The 21,887-nt window shown below is 43.9% G+C and overlaps 1 protein-coding gene across 5 annotated transcripts in view; it reads right to left on the bottom strand.

Annotated features, from left to right (window-relative positions):
* Positions 1–21,887, bottom strand: part of nectin1b (nectin cell adhesion molecule 1b) — a 144,491-nt gene that overhangs the window by 85,793 nt on the left and 36,811 nt on the right. For all 5 annotated transcript variants that reach the window (XM_058633301.1, XM_058633304.1, XM_058633303.1 and 2 more), the window contains exons 2-4: positions 6,224–6,595; positions 4,208–4,507; positions 3,121–3,238 (exon numbers count right to left, since the gene is read on the bottom strand). In XM_058633301.1, coding sequence (XP_058489284.1) covers positions 3,121–3,238; positions 4,208–4,507; positions 6,224–6,595 — 790 coding nt within the window. The remainder of the gene's footprint in view (positions 1–3,120; positions 3,239–4,207; positions 4,508–6,223; positions 6,596–21,887) is intronic.

Here is a 21,887-nt window from a genome sequence, read left to right as displayed (position 1 = left end):
AGGAATGAAAGACGACCAAACTGTGATTTACCGCAGACTCGGGAAGCATCCAGAGATGTCTGCATCTGTGCGAGACATCTGAGTGTGTGATGCACGTGTGTGTCTGTGTGTGTGTGTGTGTGCGAGAGACGAGCCAGAGGGAAAGCAAAATGAGGGGCCAACAAACAGCGTGAGAGGGATGCAGATTCTTTGATGACGAGCCGCTCCGTGTGCGTGTGCAGATGTGGGCGACACAGAATCAATACATTCTGCTGTATGTGGAAAAAAGGCTTTGAATGTGAATGCCTGAAACACGTATGTGACGTACAGTATAAATGCATAATAAAGGCCAGTATGTGAAATTGTACTCATGCTAAGGTCTAAAAACAAGACAATAACAATCCAAACTAATTGTATAAACTTGAATATAATGAATACATAAATAAATAGGAGGACTGTGTCTTTAATTAAACATTTGTTTTGTTGACACTGGATTTTATTGCGTTAGCATAGCCAATATGTATTCAGTCCATGAGTGCCGCTGCTAAAAATTCACATGGTCAATTAATATTCACAACAAAGCACGACCTGGAGCTAGAATGAAACAATGGGGATTCTACCAAACCCCCGACAACTAAGTACATGCAAGTGAGCACAGTGAGTGCATGTCATACCTGCGCATTTTGCATTAATTACCCCAGTGCAAGTGTGACTGGAAGAGTACAAACACATCAGCTCTGTCGATGCGATGGAATTGGACTGAGCGGAAATAATTCCAGTTGAAGATAATTAAAAATATGTTTGTGAACAATTAAATATTCATATTCCGAGCTTAGCACAGTCATGTCAGTGACCCATTTACACCCGAATGAGGTTAATGTGGTGGGTTTGTACAGCATGTACACGTTCAGGCTCAAATATGTGCTTCGTTGTGTCCCTTCATCAAGTTATTACACTTTATTAATATGACGTGTGAAACTTAGGATTCATATAAGGTGACGAGCATTTGAAAGAATCGCCTCTCTGGTGTTGATCTGGACATGAATGGCGCACCAAGGCCCAGACAGACATTTAACTTAAGTATTTCATCCACAGCTAATGATAACTGAGAAACTCAACTAACTTCTCTTAGCTGGATTTTAATAAACATGATTAATAGAATTGGATTATCACAACCGAAATAAGTAATCAAGCTAATTAAAGCAGAGTTTGAGGTAATTATTCAGTAAACATCTAGAATAACAACAATACTGCTGCTGTGTGGGTATTTAGTATATACATATTTATATGTATATACTGTATATATATATATATAGTTTTTCATGCAGATAAATTAAACTATAAACATATTAAACATATTCATTTCAAATTCTTAGTTGTTATTTGTGACAACAACTTCTCACATTGACCCATTTTAAGAAATTGCTTTGTGTTCTAAGAATTTTTGCCATAATGAGCAGTGACAGTAGTAACAGCATCTATAACTTGCAGTACAGTGCATAGCACTTGTTTATTAATGATGCATAAAGTGCAAACTATCCCTCTAACGATGTACAATTTTAGCTTTTTCAGAATTTGAAAAAAAACAACAACAAAAAAACGACGCATTATCCACAGACTAATCGACAATAAAAAAAAACTACATACGATAATTCATTATCTCTGGAAATAAGAGGATTTGTGTCAATGACGGTGGGTTTGGTGTCTGCGGTTCAGTGTGACGCAGCTCTGCCGGCCTGTTCCGGATTGTTCTGTCACAGTCCTGCACTGACCTCTACAGAGGAGCCCTGGGGAACCTTCATAGCGGATTTGGCATCTCATTTTTGGGTACAGCCATGGCCGTCCCCTCCTATCTGTCAGCACAGTGCCCTCGTCTTTTCAGATCACATCTCATCAAACCTCCTCCTCTCCCCTCCTCCTCTGCCCCCCCCGTCTCTTCTGCGAGTGATACCGAACAAACAAATCTTCTCTATAGCTTGTCTTTGTCTTCTGCTGTTGTGTGTTTAGCACTGTTTTAGCCCTGGAATCTACCATCGCCAATGCATGAGACAAAAGAGGGGGCTCATTAAAGTCTAACAGTGGAACCATGAACTGTCAAGAAGACACAACAAGCGAACAATGGTCTATTAATCCGCATCCACTCAACACCATTCACCAATCAACCTTCACTGAGCAATTACAGAACAAATTGCTGCACTTATCTCCTAATTTCAGCAAATCTAAAGTCCCATGCTTAGAAAAGATGCTTTATATTCAAAGAGCTTCACGTCATTTTTTTTTTTTTTCATCCAAATTAAGTAAAAAGGTTTGATCAGTGAAAATGACAGCAACCAATTGTACACTCCAGCTGTGGTCCTCCATGTCATATGCACAGAATTTAATCTGCATTATTTCCATATGACCACAAACGTCATGCTGTCACTCCGAACAGATCGACCCCGGGGTTATTCTGCGATTCTCAGAGGCCCCCGCACAACATGTTTGTATCTGTTCTGGCTTGTGATGATCTCTGAGGCAAAAACACCGATGTCAGGCCTGCAGTATGGCAGCCTAATCCATAGCTCCTGCTCCAGCCGTCTGCTCTGTGTGTCAGGGACAAGCCGCTGCCTCCTCAACCCCCCCCAGAGAACACAACAGCACCATCAATGACGGTTTCTTACCCCTATATCTGTATGCTGGTCGTCAGACTTCAAAGGAACACCCACCCCCAAGCAAAGCAAAGCAAACTGGGTTCTGTTTGCGTGCATTACCCAGTATCAGTGACCATCAAGTAGATACGGGTGTGTGTTGCTGTCGTAATGGGCCCATTGTGCTCTGCCTCAGGTGCTGGTCTTATCTCCATCACGTGTAAACATACAAATAAACTGAGACACATTTCTGGAGAGGATGAAGGAAGTTGGTGTTTTTCTTGTTTCTTGTTTTTTTTGTTATCTTTGTAGATGACTTTGTTTTATAGGTATGCCTTAAAACCAATATTACAAAAAGAAATGTCTCCATTAGGCCACGGCGTTCCATAAAAACACCCTAACTGTGTTTTATGAAGCCTTTTTAAGTTAGAAATCTGAAGTAAGAGAAACAGCACAGCTTTAGATTCTTTTTTTTTTTGTTTCGGGTGGAGGGAAAAGGTTTGTTCACACTTACAGTTTCCACTGGTAGACAGTGACAGGGGGGTTGGCATCAGCCCTGCAGGTCAGCTGAACGTTCTGACGGTTCAGGTACCAGTTTCCATCAAACCCCTCGATCTTTACATCGGGTTCATCTGGGAAAAGAAGACTCGAGGATGTGAGTTATGCACAAACAACACAAATGCTGTAAAATAACACATCCTTCCAGTTAAAGCTGGGGTAGGCAACATATTTCTGGTGTTGTTGATCAGCAATTCCATAATAACTAATAATAATTTTCAGCACCATTTAAATCATATTGAATCAGACTTATGTAATTTATGCTAGACTCTGTTTCCGGCCTTGGGGAAAGACTTTCAGAGCTCTTTAACTAAGCAAATATGCACACTATTGGAAATGTGATCTTAAAATGAGTCGGACAATAAACACCATAAAACACTGAATGATTGACAAACAGTAGTTGGGTACACCTAAATGGATTAAACAGATCGAACTAAGAAAATGGCCGTCATGAAACTTGCTGAATTCGTTTTGGGTGTTGCTAATTTAAGTCTTTTTGTTTTGTTTATTAACCATTTTCTTTTTTCATTGTAATACTCAACAACTTGGGTTTGTGACCAGACAATCAGCTCTGTTTTGAGTGATCTGTTCTCCCCTAGATTAAAATCACCCAGATTATCATGGAAATGTGTATATATGATCAAACATGATGAAATATTGAAATGTCATGTTTCAAAAACGCCCTTTAAACTGATTAACATGAAGAAATGTGTCAGTACTCGGTTTCTTTAAATTTAGATGAATAGATTTGAACGACTTGTCAATCAGAAATATTCATGTATATGTAAAAAAAATAAAATAATTGTGCACACTCCGGCTTATTTGTGTGTATGATTCTTCAAAAACAAGCAGAGTTTCTCAGATGTGTTTGGTAGAGGATCTGGTTTACTGTAAACAAAGGTGTTTGGTGTCCTCTTGCAACAAGTCCCACAACATTGAGGCGAATGAGATCACACATCGAGATTAAAACGTGCTTACATCTGTTTGCTTTGCGAGCACTGACGAATGCTGACTCGACAACGCGACAATGAATCTTTACTCACATTGGACGTTGAGCACCACGCTGTCCGTGATCCTTTCTTCCCGGTACGTCACGATACACGTGAGCTTCTGCTTGTGGGTCTCGCGGCTCGGTATCACCACGTAGTTGCTGCGTACTGTCACCGTCCCGTTTTGGTTGCGAACCTCCTGGAAAGTGGCCTCGCCCTTCAGCCTGGTCTCCCACTTGATCACGCTCGGGGGTTTGCCATTGGCCGACACACACGTGGCAACGGTCATCTTGCGTTTCTGACCCCTAGCCACGATGGTGGGCGTCGTCAAGCTCAAACGTGTCATAGGACGAGCTGTAGAGGAAATCACATCAATGAAATATAATGAAGACCATTTTTTTTTTCCTTTCTTTCAGTTTCAGTCTCTCTTTAATATCTCATTTGGTATAATTCAGCAATAGCCAGCTTTAGAATTTAAAGCTACAGATTGAGGTAACTTCAACTAAACTGCTGAGATAAAAAAAAAAACAGTGCTGTTTCTCAAACAGGACAAAGTTTACTTCCTTCCTGCCTCAAAGCCAAAGCAGTCAAAGCTCTCACAGACACAGAAGCCGCTTATCTACCAAAAAGCAGAGTCATCCAATTTGAATCCTCTGTGAGTTGCCAATTAAGAATCTAATCTTAGTACATCAAAAGGCAGGATTAAGCAAGTGCACAAGTGAAAGAAATAGGTGATGAAGTGGCCTCTTTGAACGCTGCCAGTTGGTTATCTGCACACAGGTTCTGGGCGCTCACTGAGCCACAGAAGGGTAAGAAAGTCCTGAGAGGCTCAGTGACACAAAAGGAGGACTCAGAGCTGACAAGACACTCTGGCAACAAGGACTACTCAAGCCAAGTGTCTTTACTTTACCGGGATGTTATAAAAACAAGGCGACACTCAAAGTTTAATTAGATCTCGAATCAAAGTCGACAAACAACCTTTTCAAAATCTGCCTCTCTCCAAGACAATCTACGTCTGCATTTCAAGCCAAATTACACAACCTGAAGTGGCCTCATTGATTTCTGTCTCACCTGCCATTTTTATTGACTGCATTCTGTGGTAAACCCCCACCGCCACCTTCTTTTAATAAAAGCCACGTGGGTTAAAACGGAATGGTGTTAAATGGCACGTGACCTCAATCATCACGTTAGGAATCGGTCAAAAAGTATTTCCATTTCATTCCTAAGTATGGAAGGAGAGCCTTGTTGATATAAGCGTACCATGCAGTCAGAGCAGTTTCCACTGTACCTGACAAGCGTTTCACCGAGGGCTTAGATTTGGGTGTTTTTCATCACAGTGGATCCTTATCAAGCCAGTGGCAACTTGATTTAAAGACGTAGACGTAGATAATCCTTCTATTTTCTTGGCTCAAAGTTAAACAAGCTTCATTCACTGTAATGTTCACGCAATCCGATCTGCGCAATCCATCTTTGTTCAACAACATGCAGGGACTTAGACCTGTCAGGAATAAATGATTGACCAAGGCATGTGGTCTTTAGATCTTCACATCGCCCGCCCTAAATGTAGATACACTTTTTCCTCACACAGTCATCCAATTTCATCTCACCTCCGTCCAGTGAGAAAACAACATGCAACCCTAGTGTTAGTGGTTTTGAATTCTTTGGAGGAAGCGCAGGTTTGGAGTTTTCCTTTGTCCTGAGTGGACTGAGGAAATTCCACGGGATAATGCCGTGTCACAAAAGAAAACACAGCATTCAGGCTTTTACAGCCCATGGAAATGTGACTTTGCATAGGCGAACAGTATTTCCTGAGTATAAATGTCCAATAAAAGTTGCTGACAACCTTGGTGTGACTTTTAAAGGTGATAACTTCCTCACTAAAGGAGGAAAAAAATGTCAGTCTGGGCTGAAAAGAGGTTAAAAAACTCTGCCTTAATGAACATAAATCAGAGACAGAGAACTAAGAAAGAACTGCGATTTAACTGCTATCATCAACCCAGTGGGTCTTGTGTTGCTCAAAAATACAGACACTGAGGAATATTTTCACTATTGATTGTTGCCAGTACTTACCAAACACAGTGAGGTTGACCATGTTCTCTCTGTTGCCGGCCGGGAACGTGGTGTACTCGCAGATGTAGGCCGCTTCATCGGACAGCTGCAGGTTGGAGAACACAATGGTGGTGTCCTCCAGTGAGGGCTTGCTATGGAGCACTGCGGCCTGCTTGAAGCTGACCCGCTCCTTGAAGGGCGGCAGGACGGACACGCCGAGGGCCGGGTTGGCTATGGCCACGTTTTGCTTGGTGCCGTTGAGGAACTTCTGCCAGGTGACTTGGGAGATCTTGACCGGGGGGTTGCTGTTGATGAAAATGCAGCGCAGCTCCACTTGTGAACCCACAAATCCAGACTTACTGGGATCCATCTGTACCATTTGTCCATTGCCACCTAGATTCAACAACACAGAGAGAGAGAAAACATTTAATTACGATTTAATTTAGGTGTCCAAGGCCAAGCAAAGCACTCCATTCAATAGCAAGTGCATGCGCTGAAAGTCAAGAAGTCAATTCAGCCTCCTAAGTAGTACATGCACGCACGGCACTCGCAGTCAATTCGCAAGACTTGGCCACGGACTCGCCTTATGCCACAGAAGCACCGTCTGCTCCCTATACATCAGCGCCGAAAGTCGCTGCGCGGCGGTGGCTGCGAGTAAAAGCTGGCCGAGTTGTTATTAACATAATGACCCATCTATACAACCCTGTCTTTGTCACCGAGGGTGCCGTTTCTGATGAGATGGGAGGGCCGAGCGAGAACCAATGCATCACTAATGAACGCGTACAAGGGCAGTGAGCTGGAGCCAAGCCGTCGTCTGCCGTGTTCTCCTCCAACCTACCCGGCAACACACCAGCGAGGCCATTGTAATTTTAATTACTTTTTACTCTCAAATACCTCGACGACTGCCTGGAGCTCCTGTTAACAGACACTATGTGGAGTCCCTGTGTAAGCACATGAAACAATAAGAACACACACATTAACTATATATATATATATATATATAAAAAAACAAAAAGAACCCTCAGCAATTATGCCCCTCTCTTACTTATCAAAGTCAGTGAGGACTTAAGTAGCCAAAGAGTCCATTAGCACTGTAAACTTCCTGTTAACTGGTCTCTGGTTTAGACCGTCATGCTCACTGTGACCTTATGCTACACTGCAGTGTAAACTTGATGTATTTTATGGCCACAGATTAGCAGTTTACATCCTTTAATTAGATACTCGTGACCGACAACTCGCTTTCATCTGGAACTGAAAGGATTGGCTGCGTGAACTGACGACACTTTTTGAATTACTTATCAGTAATTATGGGAATCAGTGAACGATTGGGGAGTGAATTACAGATTGAAATTCAGGATTTATCCGCCGTTCATAACATTCGTTGATACAGACGCTGATGCTTGCCTGGGTTACGTATACTGACAAGAAGAGACTTAGAAGGTTAAGGTTTATTTAAGGTTATTTCACAACTTAAAAAAAAAAAAAAGCTCTATTATTAGCTCCAACCCTTACTGCTGCTGTGCTTCTGTGAGTACGACTCTCATCCACACTTGACCTGGGGTCTGAAATGACCTCAGTCTGAGCAGATGTGCCACTGAATGTCTGCAGGGCTCGAGCATCCTGTTGTCTTTTGACACATCTTTGTTATCTCACGCTCTGATTTATGTTTCTTTCCAGGTGAGCTCTGGTGATGAAGCGTTTCCTGGCCGGACGACCCCCCCCCCCCCCCCCTCGCTACACTTGTATTTACACGCCGCCGCAGCCGTAATGATCTGCCGTGGACAGGAAGAAAGACTGACTTCTTCCGTTAATCACAGCGGGCTCACAAAGCCACCAGTAAATCAAGTCATAAACAGAGAGGAAAATATGCTGTGGCCCCAAGTGGAGAAGTGGGCCCCGCATGCATTCACCACACACTGAGAAGCTCTTTAACGCAGTCTAACTGCATCACGATGATGAATAATCCCTACATTCAGAGATACGATTTCTACAGGGGGCTTTAAAATGTGTAAGAACACATGAGAGAGATCCATTTATGTCTACACCCACTGAATACAATATCTGCTGCAGTCTATCTTCTACGATACGGGAATGTGAAGCAGAGAGAGGATGGACGAGTTATGTGCGTGCGGGTTGTCAGCGCCATCTAAGCAGCAGCAGCAGCAGCAGCAGTCTCTCTGCTATGAAAAATCTTCTTTTAAAAAGAGGAGATAGTCGGCCCGAAGGACACTGGGACACAACACATGCATGAAGAGAGGAAATAGTGGTTGGAGATTACAGCTGGAGGACCATTAAGATGAACAATGTATCCGTTTCCATCCCTCACAGCAGAGCAGCGCATTACGGGAGATATGTGATTTCTATCCTACGCGCTCGCTCAAGCGTAACCTTTGCCGCCAACATCAAATTATATTTAAAAAAAAAAAAAAAGCCCAAACAATGTGACAACCTTTTTCCAGACACTGAGTGCACACCCGCTTTCACTTCGGCGAAGACCTTCTCATAGAGATTTAAACTTGTAGGATTTGAAAAAGATGACAGATTGATTTACTAATACAGTTTGACAGGGAGGACTGGCAACCTTCTCATGTGCACCCTGAGAAACACCTGTGTCCCCGCGCACCTCAGGGCAACGCTGTACCCCATTTTATCACGCTTCAGATTGCCAGGTGTGGCAGCTATAGTGCGATATTTTATTTTATTATTTTTTTGGGAAATAGAAAAGACAATTTACTGTGTGACAACACTAGTTAAAGTTTAATCTTATGTTGGAGTGAAGTGGGGGAGCGTGTGTGCAGGAGAGAGAGGGGCTGTAAAAACTCATAAATATGTACCTGGATAGACTTCACCCACTTGAACACTAAAACAATAGTGGCAGGGATTGGCTTCAGGCAAAGCTGCAGCCCCTTTTTCCTTCCCCTACTCCCCCCGTCCTCCTTTAAATCTGATGCCCCCCCCCCCACTCGGACTGAACCAAACAAACAGCAGCTATAGCGCAAATGGAAACCAGAGGAATATAGGCATAATTATGCAACTGCAGAGCCCCTCTGTGAAGGACCAGGGGCACCCATGGGGACCCCTTTCATTCAAGGACTGGTGGAGTCCTTGGCTGAGCACACAGTAAAGCTTTAATTACAGGCTAAACCACAGAGCAGCGAAGTTATAGAAGAACTGAGCCACAAAACATGCAAGGGGCATTATGAGGGTGGATTTTGTGTGTGGGTAACGGGATCCAGTGACAGGGGGGGGGGGGGGGGGGGGAGAAAAAGACTGGAACAAAAACGGCAAAAGTGCAGAAGTAGTGAGACGGAGAGGAAGATAAAGGCGAAGGCGGACCTTCGGGCAGGTTTGTATTTGTGCTGCGGGATTGAGGCTTGCCAGTGTCGTGGCGTGAACCGCTGCTGCTGCTTTGTTCCCACACTGACAAGAGGGTGACTGAGGGGGCAGTCATCCCATAATACACCTGAGGCTAGACACTGCCTTGAGAGGTGCCAGTGGAAAGAGAAGCCCCGTTTCTGGAAGGAGAGGCATCACAAACAAAAGCAGAAAGTAAACCCAAGCTGGCAGAATATAAAGAAAAAAAGAGGGGTTTGATTCGGTCCAGGTGAAGTGATTTGGATGGAGGTGGACATCAGGGGCACCATTATAACAGCTGCTGTACCGTCTGGCCGTCCACTGATAGCAAGAGACTCCCAAGGCCTGGCCAGTGAAATGTTTACAGAACTGTAATAAGATCTGGCCTGTCAGGTGGCAAGGAAAAGCATACACTTTTGTGTTGTTTACATATGGCTCACGGGACAATGCAGGGTGCACACTGCACCAAATAACAGCCAACATTCAGTCCTATCGTGTGGAGACAGTATCACAACTGCAGGGCGGTCTCGTTCTAAATATACAAGCTGAATAAATGTGCTTCAGTCAGTCATCAGAGGTTTTATTACCCTGGTGGGAAAACAAAACTGGATTCATTTCTACTTTCTATTACGGTTTCAATGCAAAATTCACAACATCCATTCATCTGCTTACTCCCAGATATGATTTTGTATAATGTTAAACCAGACCTTGCTTTACAGATAACAGAAAAACACCATCATAAAAACCCTAAATTGAAAACCAAGGCACCGTCTCCTTAAGCTTCTTTTCCATAAAACAACTGCTATTTGGCAGCTCATCTCGTAATGGATATGTAACAGCATTGGCTTTTTTTTTTTTTTCAGCTAAACTGGCCAAGACCCAACCATATTTCAAAAGACAATTATTGGCTCGTTTACCCTTACTCTGGCCACGCTCGTCCAAGAAATATCCATTTGTGGCTGAGTCAAACAAAGTTCAGCATAATTCACATCACGCTGCAGCACAGTGAGGGAGGCAAAGATTTAATAGGACTGAATGCATATTTTAGAAAGAGGCACTTGCTAATATCCTCTTTTTAACGCAGCACCGGGGCAACTTGGCACACTGTCAGCCGCCACTGACAGCTCAGCATCACTGACGACGACAGAAAATGAGCGATGCAGTGTCATTACGGGGGGGTTTTTGTCACTTTTCCGGGATGAGGAGCTTCTATTTTGACTGGACTATGTCCGATCATAACGTTCAATTTAGAAGGAATGAACAATGAAAAGTAACCATAATTATCTAAATACATTTTATTTAATAACAGTTGACTATTGAAACGCAAATCAGTGAGATATTACATGTCCAAATACACATTTAACTAATTTGTTCAACTTCCACTTGAACCTTTACTGCAGTAATTATCAAGATCACATTTCTATTGATAATTACTTCTTTGGTCGCATCGCCCCGCCGCGCTCTGGCCCGTCATTATATTTGTGAATGGGCTACGATACGCATGCTTTTCCACACGTAAACGCCATGAGAAATGCTACTTTTGAGCTAATCTTATTAAGACCACATCATCTCCTCATGCTTGATATGAAAACTCGATTGTTACTTAAGTGGGATACTGCTGGCTCGAACCATTCGGGATAATGACTGTTTAACGTAGTCCCAGTTCCCACGGCAATGGCACAGGCCTCTCGCTTTTCTTATTCATGACCACACATGGTGTGTTTTGGGGGGGGGGGGGTCAAAATCGTCTCTTACACTCTCTCTCTCTCTCTCTGTGTCCCTCACACACACACACACATTAAAACCAGCCCATTAGTTAATTGTTTATTCTCCTGGTGGAATATTTTTATTGGGTTTTCAGCAACTTTTCAGAGCTCAAGCAGCGGTGTTTCGCTGACAGTATGTTATGTAGAGACATAAGTGCTTTTCAAATGCCGGGCAAAATAAATCACGGTACAACACGGGGAGCTATTTCATCGTGTGGAGGCTTTAACACATCCAGATCGGGCACTTTATTTAGCAGGAGTATCTATATACTACGTTTAATGTAGCTAAGGGTTGACTGTGGCCATTCGGCTTTAAAAAGGGGGGGGGGGGGGGAGTTTGTTTTAATCTACACTCAGACACTGTTGGGTGGTGCTCGAGTCTCCTGGGTAAACAGTGTACCTGCCAAAGCGGCACTCTTTACCCTATGTCTCCCCGTGCAAACAGTGAACTGCAAAGGCTGGCGAAACCCCAGTGGAACAGATGGTTAGTGGACCTTTTCTTCACTATCTGGTTCAAATTTTGACACACACTCATTCATTGAGGACAATGTAACATCTGCTGCACTGTAAATGTTAAAGGAATACTTCACCGGTTTGAAAAAAAAGAATGAAGATATTTCACCGCTCAGGGGAAACTGAGGTTTGGAAGCACAATTTCTCAAAAATACTACTAGTAATACAAAGCCAAATCTAAATCAGTGAAGTATTCCTTTAAGGATTATCAGGAATATATTATGTTAGGCAACTTCACAATCTGCTAAATTGCCCTTATGTCAGCTGAGATTGGCACAGCACCCCCCGGTGACCCTCACGTGGAGGATGAAGCGCTAGAAAACGGATGCTCTGGAGATGCTCCACGAAAACGCGTTGTGCATTTCGCCTGAAATATTCCCAACGGTTGTTTGTTTGAGGCGAGCGCGAGACAGAGACGTGTAATGACTGAGTGCCTCAACACAGTGATGTGCGTGTTTTCTACCGGGGATCTAAAATTACAACTTTCAGGTTGGCAGTGCATAACGGCGTCCAGTCGAGCGTACGCGGCACATTCTCACCTAATGTAGCTGCATCCTCGTGTTTCTGAGGCAACGTGAGCCTACACTCTCTCTCACACACACACACACACACACGGGCGCACCCCATGAGCAGCTTAAGGGCATTTCAAATGTCATGGGGATTCATCGGTTCGCCTACAACTGAGCATCTCATCCCAGTTCAGCGGGATAAGGATTCATCCTTGAATAAAAACACTAGAAAACACCAAATCTCTTTTGTTTCATTTTATCTGTTTTGTCATCTGACAATTTCTGCTAAAACTATATCTCATGCAGTGCTGGTGGAGTTGCTGTAATTGCTGCTTTTCAACCTGTCCTCCAACTGAAACGTACATATAGGTCGTTTTCTGAAAACGTGACTGTGGGTAGTTTTTTTTCAAACCCCTGAATGCGACATAAAGGTAGTATTTTCCAACTCGAATATGCACAGATGTTACTGAGGGTAGGGTGAGGGCAAAAAGACAGGGTTAGGTAGTTAAAAATAAAAAACAATATTAAAAAGGTGGTATAGTTAGGGACCGAACCATTGTCGACCGTACTCCGGCGCAGCGCTCTGGCTACTGAGCCGACTGCCGGTGCCGACATCGGCGAAGCCACTAGATACGGCGTCTAAGGCGGAAGTGGTTGCTGTTATATATAAAACCGCTAGGGGCGCATGTTTTGAAAACGTAAACATAGGTCGTAATTCCTGCATACGACCTATATGTACGTGTTATTGGAGGACAGTCTAATGCTTTTTATTATTCCATTCTGATATTGTAGAGGTAATCTGGGGTTTTATTTGTCTTTGACCATGGCAATGACAAATGAAACTGGGCCAAAATTACAGCTTGTGGCCCAGAGTGAGGGGGGGGGAGAGAGTGGAGGTTACAGACGAAAGAGAGAGAGAGAGAGAGTAGTGTAAACACAGTACTGAAGAGCTCTGACCCTCCTCCCCCCCCCCCCCCCCCCTGCAGTTTAACTAAACAAGGCCACCACGGTTTCGGTGCAGCAACACAAAATAAACAGCGGTGATGTCACCTGACCAAGTGGCCACATGACATCATCCACTGATACCACATAGAGAGCAACTGTCCGTAAACAAGAGGCCAGGTACAAGTGCAGCAGGGCGACTATCTGCCCGTATCACAGCTGTGCTTGTTTGACTGAAACTGTGTCAGACAGACGGGGAACAGATCCAGGTATCTGTGTGTGCGATTCAAATGTGGTCTCTGGAAAAAGTGCTGTAGTAATGCGGTAATAACAGTAATACAATTCATCAGGCTGATCTGAAGTCAAGGCACCAGGGAGCACTTTAACAGACCGGTCAACAAAACATCCTCAGAATGAGCTCAGTGTTTTTTCAATAATGCAAATGTTTCCCTGGGCTTTCAGACAATGGCAGCTGTTTAATACATTTTAATAGGAAAGGGGAGGATCAATAAATAAAAAGTTTTGTAAAAATAATCCTGGGGGCAGCAGGTGTAGGACTGCGGGGGTTTCATAAGTGTGATGTAGGGGATTGTGAGGAGTTACAGGGGAAGGGTGTGCGGTGAGAGTGACACGTAGCAGGTCAGACGCGGTGAGCAGATTACAGCACTCAGGATATTAAAGTGGAGGCGAGTCGGCGCTGCGGGCGACACGCCTACCGTGGAAATCTCTGCATTAGCACGGGGTGACACACAGGCTATGTCCACATTTGAACGTTTGACACAGTCGACATAGCAGCGCAATATAACAAAAATGCGTCTGCAGGAGCATGCGTCTCTTCAGGCTTTTAGGTTTGCAGCAAAAGGTCAAAGACGTTCTCAGTGAAATTGTTAGGATTAGATGTCATCGGGCCCAGTTCTTAAATTGTGCCTGAACTGGTGTTTTAAAGATATAAAGATAACTTTGACTTCCTGTAATATTTGCCACTGCCAAGAGATGTGGTCTCTGATCACATGCGGTGAATTGAAACATTAACATTTGCCTTTTGATTCAGGTCAGGCTGATACTGACTGTAAAAAAAACCCAGCGCTACTTTGGCACCGGATTTCGAAACCCAACCCATACGAGTGAAAACAATTCAGCTCTGCATTCACTTTTTTGTGTGTGTGTGTAGAGGAACACGATTCCTGTCCATTAAGTGTCGGCATACACTGACAGCTAATACGATATCTTTCAGTTTGAACTGTTTCTTTTAAACCCTGGAGTATCATCTCGTGAAACCTCTTTTTTGACGTATGACGTGTAGGTGACTCAGCCTGAACCAGCACCGCAGCGGCGCGCTACACCTCTGCTGAGCAGTCGGCAAAAACAAAAAACAGCACACAGTCCCGTCAGAAGCGTCGCAGGAAAGAGTTTGGCCTCCCGACGAGCACGCGCGACAAACACCATCTGCTCCATTGTCCCGCAAGAAGAGACGAGTCTGAAGCTAACTACGTCCATATGGTTGTGCCGAGCGCTTGATAGCTGGACATTATTATACAACATTAAGAGTTCAAAAACTGGATGATCCATCACTGGCTGCACACGAGGATGGGATCCTTAGAGAAAGCAACATCAAGTGGGAGTAAATCCATACACTCCAAGTCAGGTAACCTTTAGAAATACTCAGCGAGAACAAACAATATTATTTTTGCTGTGTTGACCTGTCTTGACCTTTATTGGTTTTTCCTGCAGCTGTTTTTTCTTTCTGCTTGTTTTTTTTTTTTTTTTCCAGCTGATGCTGGTGGGTGAAAGTCTTTGGGGCAGTGGTGGTGGTGGTGGGGGTCCAGTAAGGATCACCGTTGCATGACCAGTGGCTTATTCCGCCCAGAAAAAAGAGAGTAAACAATCAATATTTGATTACAGTCACTGGTGGATTTATTTCCCTGATACTTCCATTTCCATTCTGCCTTATTGCAGCAGCCCCCGTGGACCTCTTGAAAGGACCTGATGCTGAGCACATCATACATTTTTAAAGATAAAGATAGAAAAAAAAAATAAATAGAAGCATCGGCTGTCATCAAAGTGCATCTCTAATTGTGATTGGGGCATACACAGGACAGCAGGGGCAATGTGCACACAGCCCTGCTATTCACCAAGTGTGTTTTTCCCCCCCCCCCTCCCACATTTCTGGCTCAGGCCATTTATACAGCAGATCCATTAACATATAGGAGAGGGAATTCACACTCCAGCTGGAGTGGGCAGTGGGCTGAAGCCCCAGTCTGCTATCAATTAACAAGCACACTTAGTATGTGTCTGACTCATGGTCATCATGGGACTTGGACAAATGCAGTGTTTGCTCAAAATACTACTGTCACGACAGGACGATTACCAGCGTGTATCTCAAAAAAAAAAGCAGCCACGCTGCAGTCTAAAGGCAATAAAGACCAGTAGCACTGACACCTAACACTGTAAGAAACCAGTATACACACACGAGGCATTCGCTTCAAATAAATACGATTAGAATTTTTTGCCCTGCAGTCACGTCCTTTAGGCATGGATTAGTGTCCTGTTTTCACCACAGGAGGAACGGTGTGCGCAGCTCCTTAATCTGATAAAGTTAGATATGCTACACACACTTTATCCCAGAGCATGTTATCTTATCATGTTATTCAAATAACCCTTCATATTAGTAATGCGTGTACATTAATTGGCATTCCTTGCATGTGCCACGCTGAAAACTAATTTTTAGAATCCCACGCGTCGCCGTCAAATGTGAAACATAAACAAAAATAAGGGATTGATGCCGATGTGTGGGAGAGCTGGCTGCATGAGAGCCTTTCAGCATAAATGTTGGATTCTGGCCTTTGCCAAATTCCCCCCTTTTTCATGTGTGTTTTGATCATAACCCTCGACGAAATCCGGCGGTTCTCGGCAGAACTCCGAGACCAGGGCTCAACTATTTCCTAAACCACGACCACAGCCTATCTTTCCAAGGCGAGTAAGGCTCCATGTTCCACATACATATAACCGTTGGAATGCTCACCACATCTCAGGGCCGTGTTCATATTCTGCTGCATGTGCTTTCCAGCTGTGTCGGGAGGATTGTCTTTCCCACCAGGCTCCGAGCTGCATCATATACAGCCCTCGCGGTTCGGTAAGCTTCCATTCTGCACATCAAAACCTACCGAGTATATTAGGAAACATCTGTATCTGACACGACGGTGAATACCTGTGAGTCGATGGAGAATGCCTAATGCTGGGAAACTGATTGTGGACGTCTATTTCTCAGGCATCAGTATACTCGTCATGCGTACTGTTAATCGATAGAACGCTTTAAAAGAACATGAAATAACAGCACTTCGATATCTGCACAGTTTACGCTACTCTTTCAAGAGAATAACAGCTGGCATGGAGACATAAGTAGGGAACCACAAAGCCACAGAAAGGGGAAAGGAACAGTCTGAAAGCTGAGTCGGGTGGTATGGGTTACTCCAATCTTCACTGGTCGTTAGATGTCTAACAGCGTGTATTGACACACAGACCCAGGACTCAAAAAGAGAAAATATTTAGTGCTTTCTTTAGGGCGTGCATGGTGAGGAAACTCCTACGTAACGGGACTGACCAGAGAAAGAGTGGGAGAAGTAATCAATCACGGGAATCGACAATCACAAAACGAGTCTCTTTTGAGTCTTGGTTTCATGTGAAAACTCCACAGTGGGTGGGCTGTGGGCTTGGGGCATTAAAAAAAAAAACTGTCAGGAAATGAACTCATGGGCTGCTGCTTTTGGATAAAGGTGGAGTGGGATTCTGAATAAAACAGAATACCTCGAAAACGGTAAACTTTTCAATTATTTCCTTTATTTATTTATAAGGCAGTTGATTGGTCCATAACATGTCAGAAAATGGCGTTTACCCAGACTTTGAGACTTTGACCGATCACAAAGAGAGCGTACTAATATTGAAAGGCATGAAGAAAGGAAAGAAAGAGTTGCACAATAGCTGTAATAACATATATGGGTCATTTCAGAGATTGCCTTGTGTCATCTGTCACATCTAAAGCCTCGAAACAAACCTCCAACTTCCATTTCACTAGCAGCCCTGCCTATTGCAGCTTTAAGTCAAAAATGAACAATAGCGATGAGAGCTGCCAGAGACGGGAGATTATCCGGCAGTTTGATGCAATTTCGCCGGGGCCAAATTGTAACTGTGACTGCTCCGCTGACAGCCTGCACTATTAAACCAAATCAAACTAGCGCCGAAAATTACCCTCCGTGTTAAAAAGTATTCTGTAGTTAAACTCGAGAGCATGCCAAATTCCGACTTCAAATGCAGAAGCGAAATAAGCGAGCGAGAGTGAAACTGGTTCTGACGAACAAAGAAAAAAAAAGACAAGTCCACTTGCCAAATCTTGCATTAATATACTGAGCAGAGAGGGAGCTTCACCAACTCAACAAGGCTTCATCCCTGTCAGTCCCTCAGGACTTCGGCTAATGGAGAAACATACTGCAGCAACCGTCTCCCATGATGTCAGAGATTCTACTGCCATCAGAAGGAATGCTTTTTGTCGCTGTGAGGAAGAAAATGTACCTCAGGATCCCTGATGTGCACACCTAACACTTGGACATTAATAACGTCTGCAGACAGCGTTAATAATAATGCAGGCGCTGCCTCAAGACACACGAGATCTGTCCACTGAGAGCCGCATGACGCAAAAAGCTGCACGCCGCATGCAGTGTTATTTTTCCTCGGGGCTGTGGGAGCATTATTTGGAGCTCTTACCCTCACACTGCCCTCCCTTACTGTGTCTTTAACGTGGGCTGTTCACTGTTTGACAGGATTGACAAGCTCCCTGGCAGAGCTGATTAAAAGCTTTAAGGTCAGAGAAGTGGGACAGATATCGAGCGAACACCTGTCTCCTCGCTGTGAGTCAGTCCCCTACTGGGTGTGTCCTCCATTGACATGGGATCAATGGCTCCATTAAGAGCAAACATGGACTCGCTTCTTTTGACAGCGCTGCTTTGGCTTGCAAACAACCTCTTACCTGCCTCTTCCTCTTTTTTTTCTCTCTTTTCTTTTGCACACAAAAAAATGGAATCACTTGGAATCACACAGAACAAAAAATGAAATGTAGAGCAACAAGTACACACTGTGATATATACATATGTATATATATATATATATATATATATATATATTTCCATATTCAAACCTAATTTCATCATGATCATCCCAGTAAAATCACTTGCACGGCTGCCTACTGAAGATCTGCCAAAGGATTTCGGATCATTAAAGAGATGTTTGAAGTTCACTGGAAGCCTTTCCACATAAGTTACACAAATTGCAGATTTTGTGAAATCTCAGCCACGTGTTTTCTCCCCCTCTCTCTCTCCCTCTCTCTCTCTGTTAGTGGTCTGCAGAATTGCAGGAGCTACGGCTGAGCTCTCCAGAGTCATAATCCGCAAATGGACATTTCAATTCACTGCAGCCTAGGTTTGGGGCGATAGCGAATTAAGATACCTGTGTCTGTGTAGATGTCGCACTGGTTACGGCACCTCCCCCCCCCCCCCCCCCCCACCCCCCGCACAGCTTCACATAAGAGAAAATGTTCTTCTCCCGACATTGCATCACACAATTATCTATAAAATGAAACCTAATACCGGTGGCTTTAGCTGCGGGATAAGACCTCAAGGAATGGGCGACTTTCCCCTAAAGATATCTCCAACCATCTCCCACACAGCACTCATCATTTCTTTTCATTTTCTCAGGTTCCTGAACCCCCCTCCTCCACACACTCGCCGAGCTGGTCTTTCTTGATATGATTCCATGGCTTAGCACAGAGGTGCCCTGTGTAGAATTGTTTTTTATCACATTAATGTGGTCTGTAATCAGTTCTTCTTTTGTTTGCCGTGAGAAAATAAAGCAGCCGACTAAACGGACTAGACAGGAAGACTTAGGCTTTGTCAAACAAACAATGGCGAGCTCAAACTCACATTTCTCGCTCGCCCATGAAAGAGGATCATTACTCTTGAACTGCATTTCACAGTTTGATCATTGCAGAGAAAAAAAAAACAAAAAAAATAACTGAATAGCTGTTAGCAGTGAACGGTTGACTGAAAATATAGATTAACTCGAAAAATGTGCCGTTTTGCACCAATGAACTCATTAATGACATGTTAACACCAAGTAACCATTACATTATGACTAATTGTTGCTTTAGCACTCTGTGTTTCCACATTTAGATATTTAATGAAGATTTAGCACAACACTGAGGCGAGGGAGCCGGTTCACACTTCTGCAGTAGAGTTTTCAAACAGGCGTGAAAGTGGGTTTGCAGAAGGAACAGGTGAAAGTGTTGTTGAAGTCACGGGGTCACACATCCACTCGCAGCTGCTCTGTGGATCTGTCCCATGTTTGCATGGTCAGGGTCAGAGGAACAGGGGCAGAAGACGTGCTGCACTGGGAAATAAATACTGTACATATTGTGTGTTGGAAATAAAAAATCCCATAAAATGCTGGATTTGTAGGAGTTCCAGGAGTCCTGTCACTATCCCACCATCTGCTTAGGCCCTATCCCCATGGAAACAGAACCTTCCCTGTCTTCTGATCTTTTTGTTTCTCAGTCATAGAAAGGCTATGATGCTAAAGGTGGTTGTACACACTAAAACACAAGGATGGTGTTTTGAGGTTAAAGGCTCCAAAATCGCCAGTTCTGTGTGGATAAATAGCCAATATCCCTCATTTCTAAGAGTCAGACTGGCAGGTAAATTATGTTACGACTGTATTCCTTTAACTTAAACACCAATATTTGGCGCCAGCATCTACATTCGTACCTCATGTCAGGACAAACAATACATTGCTCAACTGTTATTTTCAAATATTGAGCAACTGAATCATAATTTCAGGCTATTTGAGAAGGAAATGTGTATTTGGCATCATCAAAAATGTCAAATTAGAAGCCAGTCTTTGCCTTTTGCGTCACGTGTGGCACAAAAAGGAGGAAGTTTACACAGTTTTGACAGGGTCGTAAAAAGCAGCGCGTGTGTACACACGGTGACCACATGTGGTAACAATAAACTATGGAGTATTATGTCTTATCTTGACCGTTACCTGTCGGTTAATAATTGACTCCGAACAAAAGCGGTTAGATTCGTTAAGGGTTCTCACACACACACACACACACACACTGCAGCCTGGTCATCTTTACAGACATCCATGGAACACCCGGATTCCAAATGCCAGTGTTTTCATCGACTGTGCAGCAGATTGCGCACATTATCTGGCGCCTAGAAATTGTAGTAGCCCGGGTGAAAATGTCTCATCTTCTCTGTGGCCTTCAAAGATTGCAGCCCTTTGTACTCGATACTCCCACACTCACTCAGAGAAGCTGGTAGAATAAGTTGCTGCAGAAATGAGCCGAGCGCCAGTGTCTCCAAAAGGGACCCAAAAGAAAAAGAGGAAACCTACATTGTGCATACAAAGCTGGAGACACTCTTGTGACCACACACACACACACACGCACGCGTTGTGAATGGTTACCAGAATAAAACTAGGCACATGGGTTAATGCAGGCCAGAGTAAAATAAAAGGCAGCGAGCTGTGACAGGTGTATTCCTCATGGGCATAATCTTGGGTTGAATCTTGTTTCAAGTTATTTATAATTACGGTGTGTTGTATATTAATCGCTCATGCATATCAGCACGGTAATTACAGCTGGTATTAATTTCGGAGTGATGGATATGTTTGCGATGAAAAAGAAAGCAACACAAATAATCACATTAATCATTTCAGGGACGAGCGCCGTATGGCGGCGAAGACAGTGCGGCTAAAAGGAATGGATCGCTCCCTTTGCTCACATCATTCATTCATTCATTCATTCATCCACCACTTTAGGGTCCCGGGGTGCTACCATCAATTCATGTGACATCAGGACCACAACTGAAAAGGTCCTGCAGTTCCGTTTGTCTACAATCAGGGCCGCAACGAACAATTCTTTTCATTATCGATTCATCCGTTGATTACTTCTCTCGAGTAATCAATGGGTTTGTTTGGTTCGGAAAATGCCGGGAAATGATTTAGCTTGTCCATGAGCCAAAGCAACGAGGACGCGGTCACAGTTGCGATGACGAGATTAAACGATCAACATAAACAACCAAAACAGTTTATATACTTATTTGCCAATTGATCGATCCCTCTCTGAAGCCCTGGTTATAACGTGGTAGCACAAAATCCGTAGCTATTTTACAGCCTCAAATGTCACGTTAGACTCCAAACCCCCTGTCCCACACGTGTGTGACTGTATGTATGTTGCACAGTCGTGATCCTGGTGTGGTCACAAAAAAACATCTGCCCACAGACCGACAGACGTATAAACGCCTCAGCGGTGGTTCCTGCTTCAGCGTGGCATCTCTGGAACCACAGTTTACCACCCAAACACTCACACACACGACAAACACCACCAGCTACAGCCTTGTCCGGTAATAGATCACTGTGACGGCGGCGGCCTGTGGTGGGCTCAAGGATTTCTGCCGAGATTGGACTCTTAAAGTGGCTTTTATCTGTTCCCCGCTTGGCTGCAGTGCGTGCTCACGTGCTGCGACATCGCCGACCCTTTCGTATAGCATG

The sequence above is a fragment of the Solea solea genome, chromosome 7, assembly GCF_958295425.1.
Source record: "Solea solea chromosome 7, fSolSol10.1, whole genome shotgun sequence".
In the NCBI taxonomy this organism is placed as follows: Eukaryota; Metazoa; Chordata; class Actinopteri; order Pleuronectiformes; family Soleidae; genus Solea; species Solea solea.
This window is presented reverse-complemented; position numbering and strand designations above follow the sequence as displayed.